The 22642-nt window shown below is 37.4% G+C and overlaps 1 protein-coding gene across 5 annotated transcripts in view; it reads left to right on the top strand.

The window, feature by feature from the left end:
- LOC127855319 (sterol regulatory element-binding protein cleavage-activating protein-like) overlaps positions 1–22642 on the top strand; it is a 252067-nt gene that overhangs the window by 24224 nt on the left and 205201 nt on the right. For all 5 annotated transcript variants that reach the window (XR_008037479.1, XR_008037480.1, XM_052390789.1 and 2 more), the window contains exons 13-22: positions 850–1149; positions 1405–1542; positions 2144–2322; positions 3635–4214; positions 8043–8158; positions 13858–14399; positions 16373–16482; positions 17855–17918; positions 18269–18403; positions 20360–20532. Coding sequence is in view for 3 of the 5 variants with exons in the window: in XM_052390789.1 (XP_052246749.1) it covers positions 850–1149; positions 1405–1542; positions 2144–2322; positions 3635–4214; positions 8043–8158; positions 13858–14399; positions 16373–16482; positions 17855–17918; positions 18269–18403; positions 20360–20532 (2337 nt within the window). In the remaining 2 variants the exon portion in view is untranslated. The remainder of the gene's footprint in view (positions 1–849; positions 1150–1404; positions 1543–2143; positions 2323–3634; positions 4215–8042; positions 8159–13857; positions 14400–16372; positions 16483–17854; positions 17919–18268; positions 18404–20359; positions 20533–22642) is intronic.

Below are 22642 nucleotides of genomic sequence, written 5' to 3'. Positions count from 1 at the left end.
TGCACCGTTCCATAAACAAAGTGTATTTTGTGGGGATATCAATTCAACTTATTTTCTTGTTAATTGAAATTTGACAAGTGTTTATGTGTTAAAAGCAGTTGAATACATAATATCATTAGTTATTATTTGATTCTAACTTATAGCTTATATTGTGCCAGGAAAGGCAATATTTTTTATTCAAATTTTTATTGCTAGTTAAGACTATTCAACACATTATAGATTTGTTAGTAAACATATATAATCAACTTTTTAGAAAATATGAAAGTGTGATTTTAAGACTAGCCCTATTTTTCTGTGAATGAAAACTAATTGTTTACAACAGGCTAGTATAAAAATGGATTGTGCTCTGTAAAAAAGGGGGTATAACTCTTTCAGTGCGGGAACCAAATTTTGAAGGCCTGTGCAAACAGTTTGGATCCAGATGAGCCGCCACAGAACGTGGCCTCTCATCAGGATCCAAACTGTTTGCTATTCTGATAGTATTCTTTGAAAAAATCGAACAAAATGCTTATTTTAGAAATTTAGCAGACAACATTTTAGCAGACGACAAATTTCCCAGCATGCAAAGGGTTAATGCATGTGCAGAACGTGTCTTCCAAGATTATTCTGTGCAGCCTGCACATGCTTATCAGGGATGACACTTTCCACCATAAATGCAATTTTGCTAAAAAGAGACTTTCTTTAAACAAAAATATCATAAAAGCGGAAAGTGCCGTCCCTGATAAGCCTGTGCAGACTGCACAGGCTCATCTGGGACAACTCTTTACGCACATGCATAAAATCCCCTTTTCACAGAGCACAAATCTGTTTCAGAAAAAAATTACTAGTTCTTTAACTACGTAATTTCAGCTCTCAGATCTACACAAACATAAGAAGGATGACAACACTAGTGTTGCTGAGCGGGTCAAGTTTGAACCCCTGTTTCACTGCCCCTTTAAGCCCCATCGTCCAGCCAATAAAACAAGGTTCCAGCACCATTTCAACCTGTCTTCAGGGGTCAGCATGCTGGCCACTAAGGGGCCAACAGCAGCCCCAAGGGTTCAACACGAGTCAAGGTTGTTTCAGACAGAGGCCATTTTCAATTTGCCACGTCGACTGAGGGTTGTTTATTTCTGGGCCAGCACTAGAGTTGTGCAAAGATTTATTATGGTAAGTTTAGGTTTCTAGTTATGTTTAGGCTGACAGTGCAAACTTCAATTTGTATGTGCGCTTAGCAACAAAGTCAAGTATTGATGAAAAAATATCAGTGTGAATTTATATTAATCCTTTGTTTAGCTTCCAGCATCAAAACTGTGTAATGAATTATAATTCTGATCCAATAACGCTATGATTGCCATGGTATTTTCCAGTTAAATGTAAATGCCTGTGCCATTTCTAACCCAATGTTCCATATCTGCCCTGTAGGTGTGTACCGTGATGTGGATCCTGCTGATCCTGTACAAGTCAGGCCTGGTCCACCACCTGACCAACACCAGTCTCCCCGGCAACGGCACGGAGGTCCCGCCCTCACCTGACGCTCTCGAGCAGATTATCAAACAACAGGTGCCCAGTATTATAATGCTTTCCACAGAATTACTTGTTCCCACAAAATTATACAGGTTCCCTCAGATTTAGAAGGGTTGCCACAAAATCACACTTCTTCCCACATAATTATACAAGTTCCTCAGACTTAGACGGGCTGCCACAAAGTCACACTTTTGGAGCCCACATAGGTATACAAGTTCTGACAATATTATGCTGGTTTCCACACACCACTAAATCTTACAAAGTTTCATTGTTTCCCATTAACTGAGCCTGTTTTCCACAAAATTATATTAATTTCCACAGAATTAATCAGTTTCCAACAAACTTAGACAAAATTATGATGGTGCCCACAAAATTAGATTGGTTTGTGCAAACATATTCTGGTATGGACACAATCTCACTGGTGTCCACGACATTATAATGGTTCCCACAAACGTATACTGGTTTTAAAAAAAAATGCTGGATTCCTTCAAAATAATATTAAATCCCACAAATTTAGACTTTTTGCCACAAAATAACATTGGTTCCCACAAACATATTCTTGTTCCAACAAAATAATACTGGTTCCCACAAAATTATATTGGTTCCCTCAAAATTACACTGTTATCACAAAATTCAGGAGCAGACAAACACAGGTGAGCAGACACGCCTGGATGTGTTGTCTCCCCTCACGTTCTGGCGAGGGGAGGTTGAAGACTCGGGCTCAGTGAAGCACACGAACCTTGAGACGTGGAGGGCCCTGTCTCACACACACTGGACCACCATGTTCTCATACTACAACATCAGCATCATCGGCAAGTAAGTATGGCAGGAATTGGTCCATAGTGAATGGTAGGTTCATTATGTCATTCTGCGAAAGCATTATGGTCAGAAAGTGTGCTACAACATCAGCATCATTGGCAGGTATGGTAGGGATTGTATGGTATAAGCCTATTTATTAAAGCTTAAATTCCTGGAATGCCTAAGGTTTATTAAAACGTTCCCAAGTCAGTTTCCTGGGTAGAACCAGTACTTGATATCTTTGGGTGAGATCTAAAGAACATTCCCACAGTTGGGATTCAACCCTTGACCTCTCGGTTGATGGGTGGGCACCTTATCCACTTCACCATGTCGTTGTCCTATGGTAGGGATCTATCTATAGTGAACTAGCAGGACTGTTATTTTTCTTCTTCTAAAGCAAAAGGCAACATCGCTTATCCTGACCTTTGTTGGTTATAACACTCCCAACTTCATTAACTTAGTACTAAGTTTCTCTTTCTTGCTGTTCCCCGATGGTTGACACACTCATATTGAATGTTCTTGAAATGCTATGATTGTATCACTTCCCCACAGCATAAGACCTTATGGAAACATAAAAAATATTCAGTAAGTTCTCTATTCTCCCTTTGCATCCAACTTGTACTTTGACAAGCTTAGTTCAGCTGCGTTATGGTGCTTTGCTGATGTGTAGTAAGAGCACATGAAAATTGCTTGTATGGCTTGCAGGTACTTCAGTATTCATTGCTTGCAGGTACATCAGTATTCATTTCTTGCAGGTATATCAGTATGCATTGCATGCAGGTACATCAGTATGCATTGCATGCAGGTACATCAGTATGCATTGCATGCAGGTACATCAGTATTCATTGCATGCAGGTGCATCAGTATTCATTGCATGCAGGTACATCAGTCTTCATTGCATGCAGGTACATCAGTATGCATTGCTTGCAGGTACTTCAGTATTCATTGCTGGCAGGTACATGAGTATTCATTTCTTGCAGGTACATCAGTATTCATTGCATGCAGGTACATCAGTATGCATTGCTTGCAGGTACTTCAGTATTCATTGCTGGCAGGTACATGAGTATTCATTTCTTGCAGGTACATCAGTATTCATTTCTGGCAGGTAAATCAGTATTAATTGCTTGCAGGTACATCAGTATGCATTTCTTGCAGGTACATCAGTATTCATTTCTTGCAGGTAAATCAGTATTAATTGCTTGCAGGTTCAACAGTATGCATTTCTTGCAGGTACATCAGTATTCATTTCTTGCAGGTAAATCAGTATTAATTGCTTGCAGGTACATCAGTATTAATTGCTTGCAGGTACATCAGTATTAATTGCTTGCAGGTACATCAGTATTCTTCCCTCGCTGCACCTGTCTGCAGTGATCAGTCCAGAGGAGGCCATACAACTGAGAGTGCCCGGCTACCAGTCTACTTGGAGCCACAAGAAACCCAAAGAGCAGTCAATTAATCCAAAGATACCAGAAATTCAACAACAAGAAATTTATATGAATGGTCATGATGTCAGTAAGAATAAAAATTCTAAAAATGATCAAAATGAAGGCAGTGTTACTACAGAAACTGTTGATAAAAATGAGCAGAGAATTTCTGCAAAAGAATCAAAAGAGCCTGAGTTTATGTCTGAAGAGTTTTTCAGGAGGTATTACCCTTACATGGATCCGGAACAATTAAAACATTTATACTACCCAAAATCCAGGCTGGAATTCATTGTGACTGTCTCCCTTGGATTTCTCAGTGTGATATGCATGACATATTTCATCATGGTTCTGTACCGATGCATGTGCAGCAGGAAGTACTCTAAGTGGCGGGCATCGTGGAACAAGGTACCAAAGAACACCAAGGGCAATTCATATTTCAAGCAGATGAAGCAAGCTGTGCCGATAATATTGAAAGGACATTTACAGGTATAATTATTTTTGTTTAAAAAGTGTCAATTGTTTATAAGTCATGTTAGGGGACTGATCATGTTGGGGCCCTTGATAGCTGAGTTGCAAGAACACTCACTTTTAGATCGAAATGTTTTAGGTTCAAGCCCCAGACTGGTGCTTGATGTTAGACTGTGACATTACCTCGGTATACACTAAGAGGCCTGTGGTAAATTAAATAACACCCAGAATCCCTGTTAATGAGGAGGAATATACAGTCTAAACCCGATGGCTTGAACTCGCTTGGCTCGAATTTCCAGTTGGCTCAAACTCTCATCAAAGCACCGATTTTTTATTGCTATATATTCATATAAATTTTTGTCGGATGGCTAGAATTCGCGAGGCTTGAATTTTCGGATGGCTCAAACTGTTTTCACAGTGCGATCACAATTTTCACACCTTCTTTTGTTTGGATGGCTCAAACTTGCTTCGGGTCGTATAAACTGTTAATCGATTAGGACAGCTAGATTAAAGGCATGCAAAAATTGATATAACAATGGTTGCAAACATGTCATCGAGTCAATCGTTAATTGATTTGAGTAAAAGATGACATTAAATAAAATAAAATATTGGGACATTAAGAACTAGTGTATTCAGTTTATATTTGGTTCTTATTAATTCAAAAGCAGAAAGAAGTACCAAGTAGTACAGACTGTAAGCAATATGTGTACTCTATAACTGGAGGTGAAAATATTCGTAAACAAAAGTTTAATAGAAATCGGATTGCTCGAATTCTGGATGGCTAGAACTTTTGTTGCCGGTCCCGACAAGTTCGAGCCATTGGGTTTTGACTGTATATTGAAGTTTGTTTGCATGTCACGGTATGCACATGGTTACATCAGTAGAGAGACTTGTGTGGCTCAGTTGGATGGGTGCTGGTGTGATAGCGAGTTGCCTAGGGTTCAATTCTCGGATTGGTCACACAATTTTCTGGCCCTGTGACACACAGCAGATTATGAGAAAGGCAAAGAGACATTACGGAACTAGGACTCACCAAGTGTCTTTCTTGATTCCTGTACTCAGTATTACTTACAAATCTTTTGAAAACAATCCCAAATGTATTGCAACATGCACAGTGATGGAAGTAAGTACAAGCACAAGTTCCTGCCCTTCCAAAAACAGAATAGACACACAATCAACCCCCGTCCTCCTCCCCCTAATGGGTTCATCATGCTAATGTTAGTTTAGGGGTTTTCTTTCTGGAGGGCTCTTTTTATGCTTCTGGTAGGGTGGCATATAGTATTTGAACTGTCTGTCCGTCCGTTCATCAGTCCGTCCAAAAACTTTAACATTGGCCATAACTTTTGCAATATTGATGATAGCAACTTGATATTTGGCATGCATGTGTATCTCATGGAGCTGCACATTTTGAGCGGTGAAAGGTCAAGTTCAAGGTCATCCTTCAAGGTCAAAAGTAAAAAAATACAATCCAAGGGAAGTAATAAGCTTTAAAAGGGAGATAAATTCTAAACCTGCCAAATGATATATTGAAATTTTATTTCAAAGCGGCGCAATAGGGGGCATTGTGTTTCTGACAAACACGTCTCTTGTTTTGGCTTATTTCAAAGCTATTATTGGGTCATTTTCTCAAGCAAAAAGTATGTTTTCCATATACAGTTGAAACCTGATGGCTCGAATTCGTCGGGACCGGCAACAATAGTTCGAGCCATCCGGAATTCGAGACACCTGATTTCTTATAAACATTTGTTTACGAACAAGTCTGCAGTACATTTTCGACTCCAGTTGAAGAGGAAACATATTGCTTAAACTCCGTAATACTTCGCACTACTTACTGCTTTTGAATTCATAAGTTAATAAAAAACAAATATATACTTTATACTTTATTTTATGAATATTTTAAAACAGTTAAAAATTCAATTAACAAATAGCATTTAGTAAATATCAGCACGTTTTAGCATAGCACATTTTAAGGTAATACAGAGGACTAATGAACAAATCATGCATATATATATATATATATATATATATATATATATATATATATATATATATATATATATATATATATATATATATATATATACACACATTATTAACATACGAATCAGCACTACATTCCATTATTTTTTAGCGAGTTCGAGCCATCGGGTTTCAACTGTAGTGAGTTTCTTTCCAATATAGAGTTAATTGATGATAAAATTCCCAATGTCATAGGTAAAGGTTATATTCCCAAAATAGTGAGGAACTGAGGATAAGTCACAGTGTCTGTCTGAACACACAAATTTGTAAAACAATCGACTCATATACTTTTTAAAATACATTTACAACTTTCCTACTTGCAAACATTGTTCCTAATGTTATGAATCTCTTTCTAGGTAAACTTGGCTTAATGCAAATGTTTTGAATTTTTCCGCTTTTATTGATCATTTGCTGAAATTAAGTCTCTTTTAAAAAGAATATGCAGTCTAATCTTATCTGGGATGACACTTCTTGCACAGCCTGGTTTTCCCAGAAAGAAGCTTATATGAATTTTTGGCTACTACTGCAGATTGATTTGACAAAGAAAGTTGACATTTGTGGTTGTATCCGTCGGCCCATCTCACCATGTTGTATCTCTTATTTCTCCCCCAGGAGATAGAGTGTCTGACCTGTGATGGCAGTGTAATCATCAGCTCATGTCTCCTCTAACCTTGTTGTATATCCCATGTCTAAGAGATAGCGTGTCTGACCTGTGACCGCAGTGTAATCATCAGCTCATGTCTCCTCTAACCTTGTTATATATCCCATGTCAAGGTGATAGAGTGTCTGACCTGTGATGGCAGTGTAATCATCAGCTCATGTGTCCTCTAACCTTGTTGTATATCCCATGTCTAGGAGATAGAATGTCTGACCAGTGACGGCAGTGTAATCATCAGCTCATGTCTCCTCTAACCTTGTTGTATATCCCATGTCTAGGAGATAGAGTGTCTGACCAGTGATGGCAGTGTAATCATCAGCTCATGTCTCCTCTAACCTTGTTGTATATCCCATGTCTAGGAGATAGAGTGTCTGACCTGTGATGGCAGTGTAATCATCAGCTCATGTCTCCTCTAACCTTGTTGTATATCCCATGTCTAGGATATCGAGTATATGACCTGTGACGGCAGTGTAATCATCAGCTCATGTCTCCTCTAACCTTGTTGTATATCCCACGTCTAGGATATCGAGTATCTGACCTGTGATGGCAGTGTAATCATCAGCTCATGTGTCCTCTAACCTTGTTGTATATCCCATGTCTAGGAGATAGAATGTCTGACCAGTGAAGGCAGTGTAATCATCAGCTCATGTCTCCTCTAACCTTGTTGTATATCCCATGTCTAGGAGATAGAGTGTCTGACCAGTGATGGCAGTGTAATCATCAGCTCATGTCTCCTCTAACCTTGTTGTATATCCCATGTCTAGGAGATAGAGTGTCTGACCTGTGATGGCAGTGTAATCATCAGCTCATGTCTCCTCTAACCTTGTTGTATATCCCATGTCTAGGATATCGAGTATCTGACCTGTGACGGCAGTGTAATCATCAGCTCATGTCTCCTCTAACCTTGTTGTATATCCCACGTCTAGGATATCGAGTATCTGACCTGTGATGGCAGTGTAATCATCAGCTCATGTCTCCTCTAACCTTGTTGTATATCCCATGTCTAGGAGATAGAGTGTCTGACCTGTGACAGCAGTGTAATCATCAGCTCATGTCTCCTCTAACCATGTTGTATATCCCATGTCTAGGAGATAGAGTGTCTGACCTGTGACGGGAGTGTAATCATCAGCTCATGTCTCCTCTAACCTTGTTGTATATCCCATGTCTAGGAGATAGAGTGTCTGACCTGTGACGGCAGTGTAATCATCAGCTCATGTCTTGGGGGTCAACTCAAGGTGTGGGACTCCATCACTGGAGAGTGTCTCCATACAATGCAGAGGAAGTCGTAAGTGATTGATAGAGTCTTGCCTGTGTGTTCTATGAAATATCTCAAAGGGTTAATATATATATATATATATATATATATATATATATATATATATATATATATATATATATATATGTGTGTGTCTGTGTGTTCTGAGAAAACTGGACATAAGGCATGTGCATAAAGTGTTGTCCCAGATTAGCCTGTGCAGTTCGAACAGGCTAATCAGAGACAACACTTTCTGCCTAAACTGGATTGTTGCTGAGAAGCGACTTCATCTTAACCAAAAATGTCATAAAAGCAGAAAATTTTGTCCCTGATTAGCCTGTAAGGACTGCACAGGCTAGTCTGTGACAACACTTTACGCATATGTATTAAGCCCAGTTTTCTCAGAACAAGGCTCATATACTTAAATAAGCCTGGCTCTGGAAAAAAGGGGCTTAATGCTCTTGCTTATCAGGGACAATACTTTATCCTTTTATAATATTTTTCCGTAAAGGTTGTCTCTTCTAAGACTTTACAGGCTGATCTTAGATGACACCTTGGTACATGCCCTGGGTTTTTCAAGAGAAAGGTTCATATTCTTTTTAATAGTTTTTTTAGCTCGTCTGCTTTCGGAGAAAACCCAAGGTATTGTCATAGCCAGCTCGTCGTCTGCCGTCCGCTTCGCGCTTAAACCTTAACATGGGCTCTAAAATCAAAGTGCTTTCACATACAACTTTCAAACTTCAAAGTTCTACACACCACACCCATTTTGGGGTCACTAGGTCAAAGGTCAAGGTCACATCTGACAAGCTTTCATTTATTCAAAACTGCAACCACAGCCGAGTGTTGACACCCGCTATGCGGTGATCTTGTTTATTTTGAATTGATATGCTATGAGGTTAAATTGTTTTACGCAATCAATTTGTATGTTAAATTTCGTGTTAAATGGTTTTTAGCTCCACTGGCCAGAGGCCAGTGGGGCTTATGTCATGGTCCTGTGTCCGTCGTGCGTGCGTGCGTTAACTTTTTCTTTAAACATCTTCTTCTCCTAAACTACAAGTCCAATTCTGATAAAACTTCTCACAATTGTTCCTGGGGTGAACCTCTTTCAAATTTGTTGAAATTATGCCCCTTGGGTCAAATTTGACCCTGCCCTGGGGGTCAATAAATTGAACATATGCTTATATAAAGCCTATTTTGTGCAAACTTTAAAAATCTACTTGTCCATAACCATTGGGCCTAGTGCTACCACATTTGGTATGTAGTGACATTTAATAGTTCTCTACTTTGTTTGTTCAAATTATACCCCTGGGGTCAAATTTGACCCTGCCCTGGGGGTCACAAAAATGAACATATGCTTATATAAAGCCTATTTTGTGCAAACTTTAAAAAGCTGCTTGTCCATAACCGTAGGCATAGGGCTACCAAATTTGGTATGTAGTGACATCTAATAGTTCTCTACTTAGTTTGTTCAAATGATGCCCCTGGGGTCAAATTTGACCCTGCCCGGGGGTCACAAAAATGAACATACGCTTAAATAAGGCCTATTTTGTGCAAACTTTAAAAAGCTTCTTGTCCATGATAACCGTATGGCAAAGGGCTACCAAATTTGGTATGTAGTGACATCTAATAGTCCTCTACCAAGTTTGTTCAAATTAAGCTCCTGGGATCAAATTTGACTGTTCCCCAGGGGTCACAAAATTGAACATAAGCTTATATTGGGCCTATTTTGTGCAAACTTTAAAAATCATCTTGTCCATAACCATTGGGCCTATTTCTACCAAATTTGGTATGTATTAAAATCTTTAAGTTCTTTACCAAGTTTTTTTTCAAATTATGCCCCTGGGGTCAAATTTGCCCTGCCCCGGGGGTCACAAAAATGAACATATGCTTAAATAAGGCCTATTTTGTGCAAACTTAAAAAAAACTTCTTGTTCATAATTAAAGAGCCTAGGGCTACTAAATTTGGTATGTAGTGACATCTAATAGTCCTCTACTAAATTTGTTCAAATTATTCCCCTGGGCTCAAATTTTACCCTGCCCCGGGGGTCACAAAACTGAACATATGCTTATATAAAGCCTCTTTTTTGCAAACTTTAAAAATCTTCCTGTCCATAACCATTGGGCCTAGGGCTACCAAATTTGGTATGTAGTGACTTCTTATAGTTCTCTACCAAGTTTGTTCAAATTATGCCCCTGGGGCCAAATTTCAACCCATGCGCATTGCACGCTTTTTTTGCATAAAAAACAGTGGAGCGATACAGGGCCATCATGGCCCTCTTGTTTTTTTATGGCACAGGCAATTGGTAACTTGCCTTATATAACAAAATGTTAGCAAGAATTTATCATCTGATTATTTTTCTAGTGATATAAATACATTTCCATTCCTTTTTTTCGCATTTATGTAAATTGATGAAGTACAATAAAAAAGTGAAACATGCTACCTACATATACTGAATCTTTCCAGGAATCTTATAGGTCATATTATATTTTGGATCTGATATCTTCAATTAGGAATATTTATGCCCCCCTTCGAAGAAGAGGGGGTATATTGCTTGCACATGTCGGTCGGTCCGTCCACCAGGTGGTTTCATGATGATAACTCAAGAACGCTTTGGCCTAGGATCATGAAACTTAATAGGAACATTGATCATGATTCGCAGATGACCCCTATTGATTTTGAGGTCACTAGGTCAAAGGTCAAGGTCACTGTGACTCGAAATGGTAAAATGGTTTTTGGATATTAACTCAAGAACACATACGCAGCCAACAGGGCGAACTCTGAACAATTTAACTGAAGCAACTGGTCTGTAATCCTAAATCTATAATTATCAGTCCAATGAAACATCATCACTTGAGTAAAATAAAGTGGATCAGCAAAAATATTATCAGAATATGAGATTTTTATTCAAGATAGCAACTTGATATTTGGCATGCATGTGTATCTCATGGAGCTGCACATTTTGAGTGGTGAAAGGTCAAGGTCATCCTTCAAGGTCAGATGTCAAATATATTTGGCCAAAATCGCTCATTTTATGAGTCCTTTTGCAATATTGAAGATAGCAACTTGATATTTGGCATGCATGTGTATCTCATGGAGCTGCACATTTTGAGTGGTGAAAGGTCAAGGTCATCCTTCAAGGTCAGAGGTCAAATATATGTGGCCCAAATCGCTTATTTTATGAATACTTTTGCAATATTGAAGATAGCAACTTGATATTTGGCATGCATGTGTATCTCATGGAGCTGCACATTTTGAGTGGTGAAAGGTCAAGGTCAAGGTCATCCTTCAAGGTCAAATATATGGGTCAAAATTGCTCATGTAATGTCACTTCTGCAATATTGAAGCTAGCAATTTTATATTTGAAATGCATGTGTATCTCATGGAGCTGCACATTTTGAGTGGTGAAGGGTCAAGGTCATCCTTCAAGGTCAAACATCATATAGGGGTCAAGGTCATCCTACAAGGTCAAACATCATATAGGGGGACATTGTGTTTCACAAACACATCTTGTTATTTATCCAATGGATGTCAGGTATTTTTTTAAATATATTTTGTATATTAAATATTGTGTTATGTTTAATAGTGTTGATTAATATAAATATAAGCAGGACAGGGGAGGTAATACACTATTATATCTTTCTTATATACAGGGGAAACAAATTCAATAAGTTTAAATTTCATGTTGAATAAATAGAGGATATTTGTTCATGTTAGTGTGAGATCATTTGTTATTTTTTTCATTGTCCCTTGACATATTGCTTTTATATTTTGCATACTTGTTCACCAACATCACCCCAACCTATAAACAAGAACAGACAACTCTATCAAGCATTTTTCATAATTATTACCCCTTTTATACTTAGAATATGCATATACATGTATTTGATAAATCTATGTTAAAGTTTGCGTACTACCCCAAAAATTCCCTATATCCTTTGACATATTGCTTTTATATGTTGCATACTTGTTAACCAACATGACCCCAACCATAAACAAGAGTAGACCACTGTATCAAGCATTTTGAAATAATTATGGTCCCTTTTACACTTAGATAATTGAACATTTTGCTTAAATTGCCATAACTTCTTTATTTATGATCACATTTTATTATTACTTTGACAAAACAACACTTACCTGAATACCACAATGTATTCCACCCAAACAATACCCCACGCCCCTACCAGAATCCCTCCCCCCCCCCAACCTCACCCCCCCCCCCAATTTTTTTTTTAAAACATCATCTAATAAATTACCACACCCCACATTATACCCCCCTCTCATTCCCCGCCTACCCCCCCTACCCCCCCCCCACCCCCCAATTTTGTTTTAAACATCTAATATATTACCCCACCCACATTATACCCCCCTCTCACCCCCACCCCCCTATCCCCCCCCACCCCCCAAAAAAAACATTTTTTTTAAACATCTAATAAATTACCACACCCCACATTATACCCCCCTCTCACCCCCCCCCTACCCCCCCCCCCCCCCCCCCCAAAAAAAAATATTTTTTTTTTTTAAACATCTAATAAATTAACACACCCCACATTATACCTCTCTCTCACCCCCCTACCCCCCCCCCCCCCAATTTTTAACCAGGTTTTCCGAAGGAAAAAACTGGTTATTAGATTGGCGAATGCGGGCGGGCTGGCTGCCGGGCGGGCGGAACAAGCTTGTCCGGGCCATAACTATGTCGTTCATTGTCAGATTTTAAAATCATTTGGCACATTTGTTCACCATCATTGGACGGTGTGTCGCGCGAAATAATAACGTCGATATCTCCAAGGTCAAGGTCACACTTTGAGTTCAAAGGTCAAAAATGGCCATAAATGAGCTTGTCCTGGCCATAACTATGTCATTCATTGTGAGATTTTAAAATCATTTGGCACCATCATGGGACGGTGTGTCGCACGAAAGAATCACGTCAATATCTCCAATGTCAAGGTCGCCACGACTAAAAATAGATTTTTTTTTAAAACAAACTTACAAAGGGGGTTAATTTTGTTTGTTCATTTCAAAATTTCAGTTTGAGTTTTCTCCCTTTATCAGATTTTTATTTTCACTATAAAAACCTGGTTTTGTGACAATTTTGTCCCTTGTTATTTTATTTTTAAATTTTTTTATTTTTGAAAGATCGTCAAATAAATTATTGAATATGAACAATTTCCCCATGATGGTTTACGTTATACTGTCAAGCACTCGAATAGCCGAGCGCGCTGTCCTCTGACATAGGTCATAAGGTCAAGGTCACAGTGACTCAAAATAGTAAAATGGTTTCCGGATGATAACTCAAGAATGCTTACGCCTAGGATCATGAAACTTCATAGGTACATTGATCATGACTGGCAGATGACCCCTATTGATTTTCAGGTCACTAGGTCAAAGGTCAAGGTCACAGTGACTAGAAATAGTACAATGGTTTCCGGATGATAACTTACATTAGGTCAAAGGTCAAGGTCACAGTGACAAAAAACGTATTCACACAATGGCTGCCACTACAACTGACAGCCCATATGGGGGACATGCATATTTTACAAACAGCCCTTGTTTTTAGTAAATTGGATTGGGAAGGTACTGTGTTAGGGTGCTAAGTTTGTATAAAAGTAAAATTCAGAATTGCAGAAAAATATATGAAATAGGTATTTATATACATTAAATTTTAGACAAAAAAATATGTACGAACTGTTAAACTGTATTGCTTTTGTAATACCTTCTTTATGCCTGTTAGTGCCACACCTCCAATGAGACGAAAGCCGTGTGAAGGTAGAAACGTGGAGGACAGTGATGCTGAACTGTATGCAGAATATCACGGTAACCATGGTAACCCAAAGGTCAGCAGCAGGGACCTTGACCTCAGTGCTCTCCAGGATGATGTAGCAGAAAGACCACAAATGAGGCACAGGAGGAAACATGAACCCAAAGAGAGAACTCCACATGCTGAATTAAATAGAGAAAAGTTTGAACATTTTCCAGATTTAAGGAGCACCATAGATACGAATTTTTCTGCTATGTTTTCTATGCCACGACAACAAATTGATAGGAAAGGTGAAGGTGAAAAAGACGAGAGTTCTTCAAGTTTTTCTCAGAGTGATATTTCTGAACATTTTAGTAATATCAGTGATAAAAGTGTTAACTCTTCGGGTTTTAATTTTGAAGACAGTTTTAAGGAGACCTACGAAGAACATAAAAAGTATTACATGGAGTCACAGCAAGATGAGGATGCAAGAATATTTGAAAGAAGAGCAAATCGCTCAAAAAGCTGGAGTGAAGGTAAACATGTGCAATTTTGTATGGCTGTTTGTTTAAGAAACCAGTATTGATAAAAATGATGTTTTCAATAAGATAAATGACAAGAATAAATGGTTTCAAACAGGTCCTGTTTTGATTTACAGTGCTTGGAGTGGGAATATTTATTATTTGGTAAGGAAAACATGTACAGCTAGAAAAAGGATCAATGATTCATTAGGGAATTTTTTGCTGATATTGTCTCATGTTGGTAAAATAAATTATTTAATAAGGAAAAAAAAATTGAAGCAGAAGTATTGTATAAACTTAAATGCCAACGCCTGAAAATTACACAAATTACCTGCACCCTCACATATGTTAGTGAACATTTGTTTTGCAAGTGAAGGTTTTGTTTGCTTTGTTTTGCAACAAACTTCATGCAGTTTTTGTGTTTCAAACAAAAGAAATGTTGTTAACGCAGACCTTTTTGTTTTGCCAGAAGTGAAATAGAGCTGAGCCCTTTCCAGTAAGGTAGATTTTGGTTAATTTTACCCTGCTTTAAACATCAGTTACCGAATATGTTCAGACAAGTAAAGGTGACAACTCAGTCTTGGAGATTTCCCCTTTAATTGTTTATTTCCTCTTTAAATATAAAAATAATTTGTATGTGCATTTTGTTATGCCCCCTTCGAAAAGAGGGGGTGTATTGTTGTGCTGGATGTCGGTTGGTTGGTGACTGTCTGTCTGTAGACCAGTTTGTTTTCGATCAAGTACTTGTGAACGGATTGACCAATTGGCTTGGCTTGATACTTACCATGTGCATGTGGCCTTTGACAGTAGAAGACCCCCCTTGAAATCGAGGTCAACGGTCATGGTCACTGTCACTCTTAGAAAGAAAATTGTTTCCAATCAATAACTTGTGAGCGGTGGGACCTATTGGCTTGATACTTCCCATGTGCATTGGATTTTGACAGTAGATGGCCTCTATTAAAATTTGGGTCACTAGGTCAAAGGTCAAGGGCACTGTCACACTAAGTGTGAAATAGTTTCCTATCAATAACTCGTCAACTGATTCACCGATTGGCTTGATCCTTCCCATGTGCATTGGCTTTGGACAATAGATGACCCCTATTGAAATTGGGGTCACTAGGTCAAATGTCAAGGTCACTCACAATGACTGTGAAAATCATTTCCTATCAATTATTAACGGGAGCTCTTGTTATTTTCTTTCCCCCCCCTCCTCAAACTCGCTTCCCTTTGTACAGAGGGGTTTCACTGTCGATCGCAATTGGTGCCAAATGGTGCTAAATTTTTAAAAGTGGCTCCGATTTTTTAAAAGTGGCGGATTTCAAAAAATCGGTAAAATCCTATCCGAAAATGTATACTGTGAATCGAAAGCACGCTACCGAGCATTAGCGGCCAGCGTCTGTCAGTTGTAAATTTTGATTTACGATGATGTAAGCGACTTACAGTGCAGAGTATAAATTGAAATCACTGAAGCGTGTAAGTGTTACAAACGCTGTTTTTACTGCTATTGTCAAGTCTTATGGGAGTTATTATCGGATTAACGGCCCCTTTATGATACTGAGCAATAAATTTAGTAACATGGGGACAAACTGTCATGACGATCAATAATTATAATGATTATTAGGGCCGCTATTTATTTAAGCAAAACAACAGCTATTAATACATGTTTATAACATGCATTACATTGTATTGCAATTCTGCCTCATTGAATGACCCATCTAACCTGGAGCTAGCCCTTTTCATTCCTACACATTTGAGCTAGGCTCTGGAGAAATAAGGCATGTGTGGGTCACAGGCTAATCTGGGACAACCTTAAAGCCTTGTATGGACTTTTTTTAAAGCATGTCACTTATAAACAAAAAAACACTTTAGGTGGAAAGTTTCCTCTCAATTATCCTGTGCGAACTGCACATGCTAATCTAAAACGACACTACCCACATGCATTAAGTCCCGTTTTCCCAAAGCGAGGCTCAATTTTAGTTATGTTGCAGGTGATCCCATGGGTGACTCTTCGATCACTGAGCTTCCCCCAGCTCCCATCTGGTCTCTCACATGCAGAGGAAACCTGGTCGTGGTGGGCTGTGGCAATGGAAAAATAGAGGTACTGGTCATGCAAAAATGCGAAGAATTGTCATTGATTTGTCAATTGCTGAATATCAGGTGTTGCATTTACACTCTGGTAAATGACCCTTTTATTTTGACCGAAAAAGTAAGCAACACCCAGTCACTATATGAAGCTCATGTAAAATTTAACTTTAATTCCCCTGCCAACTTTTGGAAATCATTTTTTCCTTTAAAACTTAATAAAACACCTGATAGAAATAATTGAACTTAAGAAACTGTTTCAGAGGATAAAACATTTTATTAATATCCGCTTCTTGAGTTGTTTATTTAAGGGAAGTGACCAATTGTTTACAATACAGTTCAATAGATACATACGGCACAATATTAGATACAAAGAATGCCAACTCTTCAATAAATAATTCTCAATTACTCAATAAATTTACCTTGTATGAAGGCATAGCATGGGATTGCATATATGAGTGGTGTGATTGGGAATAAAGGTCATTGTTAATTAAAAAAATGATATGTTTGTCTTTCAGTAACATTAATTGAGAGATAATGAGACTTATTTCAAAGACACCTGTAAAACAGTATATAGCACTTAGTTGGGATTGAAAAGTTATTAAATTCACCTTTACTTATAATGCAAAAGCAGATCCATTTGCGTATTTATATATTGTTATAAAACTGAATATGAAGATATATGATGTCAAGTGAGCTTTTTTCCAACATGCAAGATCATTCAAATGTATTTATTTAAATTTTAAATGTACAAACATTTATTCCTCTTAATCAAATAGAAAACTCGAATGGGGTTCTTCTCAAGTTTACTAGATGAAGCAAAGTATGGCCTTCATACATCTCTTTTGAAAAGTAATTTAATTTTGCCTCTCTTGGAAAAACAGATTGCTGCATATACATATACTGTGGCCCCAAATTAGCCTGTGCTGTATGAAAATCCAGTTTGAGCAAAAAATTTCCCCCATATGAAGCAAAATTGTGCAACCAGCATAAAACCAGAATAGCCTACAAGTAACTTGCAGTCTGTTCAGGTTTTATGCTGTTTGCTGCTCATCAGTTAATAAGGGTTGAAAATGAAGCCTTTAAAACTTGAATTTAGTAAGAAAGGTATTTAATTAAATGTAACTTTCTAAGGTAAGGGACTACAAATGCGTCAAAATACATATCTTAGTGGTAAAGGGTTAACACTTATCCATTAAGCTTGGTTTTCTTAGAACACAGCTCATTTCTATAAAGACTACATCCTATAGCCACATTTATAGTAAATACAATTTTGTGCTTTGCCAACATTTTTTTCAAATTTTAATCATGATTTCAAATTTATATGATTTTTATTTTCATTTCCACCTTGAAATGTACAATTGTTACCCTTGTCGACATGTTTTCAGTTTTGGGATCCCACCAATGGGAGTCTGAAGTGTGTGTACAGCAACAAGAGTCAGGGGGTGACAGGTCAGTAATAAATTTCCTCCAAAATTACAGCCTCTTATCAGCCTGTCTCCCAATAGCCAAATGTATCATTTTTTCCAAAAAACTAACCAAAATTTCCCTAAAAAGATTCCAAACTTTTCTAATAAACTCAATTATTGGTTTATTGAGTATATTACACAGCAATATAATTCTGGAGCCCTTTATTACATTTAAGTAAAAAAAATTACATGCAATTATTAACAATTTTTATACTGTTATTATTATAAAACTATTATCATTTTATTTTTTTCCCAATTTCATGGTTTATAAAACTATTTTTCCCATTGCAAAAGGCACAGTATGTAAAATATAAAGCAAAAAAAATACTGCAGGAGTGAACCTGGTGGGTCACCGGGTCATTGCCGCGCGCCTCGACGGGACAGTTGACTTCCTAGAACTGGAGACATTCCAGACTACAAAATCCTCTACACCTCTGTCACCCAGTAGCCTGAACAGGAAAATCAAAGGTTAGATTTGTGGAACTGTCTTATTATCGGAGCTTTATGATTTTTGGTCTATAATTTTCACTGATAATTTCACTGCTTGAAACAGTGAAATTATCAGTTTTAATTCACTGATATTTCTCTATAAACCACCAGAAAGCATAAAATAAAGGTGACTAATAAGCAAGAGTCAACAAGCCCTGGACCCCTAACTTGGTCCCTTAAAATGTGAACAGGAATCTAGATGCTCTGAGAAAGACGTTTTGATAGAACGGGTTTGGGCAATGTGATGTTTATTTACTGAATAAGAATATTTCCCCTGAAAATTAAAAAAATATAGCAGAGAAGCTGCTTAATATACATGTAGATTTATACCTGTAATATGAATTTGAATTTTTGGGAATGCTAGGTTAAATTATGGGTTGTATTTATAAATAACTACAATCAAAGCTCTAGGTTAATTATCCCCCGCCATAGGCGGAGGGATATTGTTTTGGCGTTGTCCGTCCTTCCGTCCCTCTTTCTATCCGTCCGGAGCCATAACTTGGAAGTGCTTTGGCGGATTTCATTTAAACTTGGCATGAGTATATATATGGATAAGGGGATGATGCACACCAAATGGTATTGTACACCATCTGTTAATAACGGAGTTATGGCCCTTTTTATCTTGAAAAAATGCTTTTTTTTGTGTGTCCGGAGCCATATCTTGGAAGTGCTTTGGCCAATTTCATTGAAACTTGGTATGAGTATATATATGAATAAGAGGTTGATGCACGCCAAATGGCATTGTACACCATCTGTTAATAATGGAGTTATGACCCTTTTTATCTTGAAAAAATGCTTTTTTTGTGTGTCCGGAGCCATATCTTGGAAGTGCTTTGGCCAATTTCATTGAAACTTGGTATGAGTATATATATGAATAAGAGGTTGATGCACGCCAAATGGCATTGTACACCATCTGTTAATAATGGAGTTATGGCCTTTTTTATCTTGAAAAAATGTTGTTTTTTTGTGTCCGGAGCCATATTTTGGAAGTGCTTTGGCCAATTTCATTGAAACTTGGTATGAGTATATATATGAATAAGAGGATGGTGCATGCCAAATGGCATTGTACATCATCTGTTAATAATGGAGTTATGACCCTTTGTATCTTGAAAAAATGCTTTTTTGAGTGTCAAATATAACACTTTTGTGTCAAGAAGCATATTGGTGGGTGATATCAATTCAACGAATTTGCTTGTTTATTCTGATTTCTGAATATAAATCTTCACACTGTTATATACAATACTGAAGACTGTGATGTAAATCTTAGCTCTAAATTAAATATCTTAGCTCTTAAATTAAATTCTAAGCTTTTTTATATAAATTTTAACTCTGTTATCTAAAAGTTTGACCTACAATGAACATTTTAGAATTGAAATATAAATGTGAGTGCTGTATTATAAATAAATGTATTACGTAAGAGATAATTATCTTTTGCTCTGTAATATTGTGAATATTCTTTAATTATAAACTCAACTCAGCAGTTGAGATTGGAGTTACAACTGAGTTGAACACTGAGAATGCCAGTCAGCTCAGGAACAATCTCAAATTTTAGCTATAGGAATATTTACATCTTCTTGTTCAAATTCAGGGTTGAGTCCGACTCAAAACTTAAAACAATGTCAGTGAACACAAAATTGAGCATGACGGTCTTCATCTCAAAAATGGACCAAAAACTCAGAATATTGACTTCAGTTTGTTCCTGATACCATGTCCTGTAATCCCTACACTGCATCCATCGTGTTGAGGTCACTCACGTGAAATTCTTAGCAATGTTATATAAATCTTATGTTTTTGCATTGTGATATTAATATGAGGGCCGTAATATATATCCCATGATTTATATAATAGGTCATTATTGCAAGCTGTGTAATATAACTCCACTTATTATATATCATTATCTCTAGCACTGTTATATTAACTGCACTCCCCATTCAGGCCACTCCCGTCACATGAGTCACGGTCGATGTGGGAGTGATGACCTGCGACTGTGGGACGAGGGGATACACTGCACGCTGGTACAGACCACGCAGGCCCACCAGAGACCCATCACAGTGCTTGTTACAGAGGGGGGCCGCATAGTGTCTGGCAGTCAGGACTTCACGCTCAAGGTAACCTTTCTTTATGCATGTGCGCATAGTGTGCACAGGCTAATCAGGTATGACACTTTCCGCATAAACTAGATTTTTGCTAAGAAGATAATTCCTTTGAAGAACAAATTCCTTAAAAAAAAAAAGTGTCGTCCCTGCTTATCCAGTAAGCACTGCACAGGCTAATCTACATACATGCCATAATTTTTCAGACCAATTCCGGGACATTGAGTTAAATTGTCCGGGACTTTTGCCGATTTTCCGGGACACGTATAAAATATAGCGATATTTATAGACATTTACTTTTTTGGTACGTTTTTTTTGTTTCGCATCGTTAATTGCATAAGTTCGAAAGCCTATCCGAAATACACTTGATCTATTAACGTCAAATTAAATATTACTACTTCCGTTACTAGATACAAGCCACGTGTTTTTAGTGTAAGCGTTCTAAACATAGATGGTGACGTCACGGCGTTATTGTTATTAAGACCGGTGATTAACGCGTAGTTGTTGATACGCCTTTATTCATTTATAACATTTATATAATAAAAAATACAACAATACAGTACCGTTAGATCGTCAACTCAAATCAATTCACAATACATACAACCAATCACAATAAAAAATACAACAAAACAGTACCGGTAGATCGTCAACTTATAATCCGGACAGTCACACATTAGTTACACACTTGTTTGTACTTTTTTACTCAACTTCTTTGTCGGTTAAACGTGCAAACATAAACTGCTTTTAATTTTTTACTCAGCGATGTTGGACTTCCGATGTGTGAACAACTATCCTTTGCCCGTACGCAGCGGGAAATAATGACGTAGTAGATTAAAGTCAATTAACAACCACATTAAACAATGCCGCCTTTTCGGTTTGACCGCGAACGTGAGACAATCGATATGATAACAGGACCCCTGTTAATTGATCGATTTTGACACGTAGTGTATTATTATAGTCTGCCTATTCGGGTAGGCATTGTCATGGAGACGCTGCAGATATACACAGATTCGAGGTGCAGTTAAGCCTAAGATAAGGTACATGTATATATGAATTTTGTAAATTCCGGGACATTTGACAGATTTCAGGGACAGCGGGACAAGTTCTTCATTTCCGGGACTGTCCCAGACAATCCGGGACGTATGGCATGTATGCTAATCTAGGATGACACTTAATGCACATAAAGCCCTATTTTCCAAGGCTCATTTATTTTATGCTTTCCGGTGGTTTATAAAGAAATAACAGTGAAATAAAACTGATATTTCACAGTTTTAAACTGCGAAAAAAAATAACAGTGAAAAATATTGATATTTTTCACTGTTTTACTGTGAAATGACGTCATTTTTTCGACAAAATGACGTTATAAATCCAGCGAAAGTATCCAGTTAAACTCTTTTACAATGTAAATAAATGGTGAAAAAGCATAAAATAAAAAGAAAATGTGTTGGATTCAATGGAATATCGATTTTAATTCACATGTGAGCATTAAAAAAAATTAAAAAATTATGATCACTCGTGAAATAAAATCAATATTCCATTGAATCCAACAAATATCCTCTATTTATTACTCAAATTTGTGTGACACTCTTAATCATCCCACTGATGAAATCTTTTGATTCTTACTTAGGCAGGCCTCTGTCATGTTGAATGTTTGTGAGCATTTGCTATTGTAAATGGATATCCACTGCCATCTTTGATGCAATGCCTGTTATCAAAAAATTACTTATTGAAACAGTTTTTTAAAAAAACAGGTACAAAATGTACAGGATTAATGGAGCTGTTTTTCTGCAAAAAATTGTTTGCTTATATGACAAGATGAGAATGACTGTAATCAGTAAGACAGGGTTCAATGTTTGTGGTTATTGGCAAGTATACGTGATACTGTTTGTTTTTAGTAAGCTTAAACATGGAAATATCTTATTAATGTTCAAATTTGGTCTAAAGTTTGTGTGCAGTTTTCAATCCAGTTTTTTAAAAACATTATTTGAACAATTGAATCATGTTCTGCATGGATGAAAAGCACCAATATATTTCTGATAGAGATCAAATAAGCCACACTTAATTGTAAGGACAATTACGCAGTAAAATCACATGATTGGGGTTGAAAAAACAACATTGTACATAG

This window comes from Dreissena polymorpha, chromosome 13 (genome assembly GCF_020536995.1).
Source record: "Dreissena polymorpha isolate Duluth1 chromosome 13, UMN_Dpol_1.0, whole genome shotgun sequence".
NCBI lineage: Eukaryota > Metazoa > Mollusca > Bivalvia > Myida > Dreissenidae > Dreissena > Dreissena polymorpha.
Note: the sequence above shows the minus strand (reverse complement) of the source record. Positions and strands in the feature narration are given on the sequence as shown.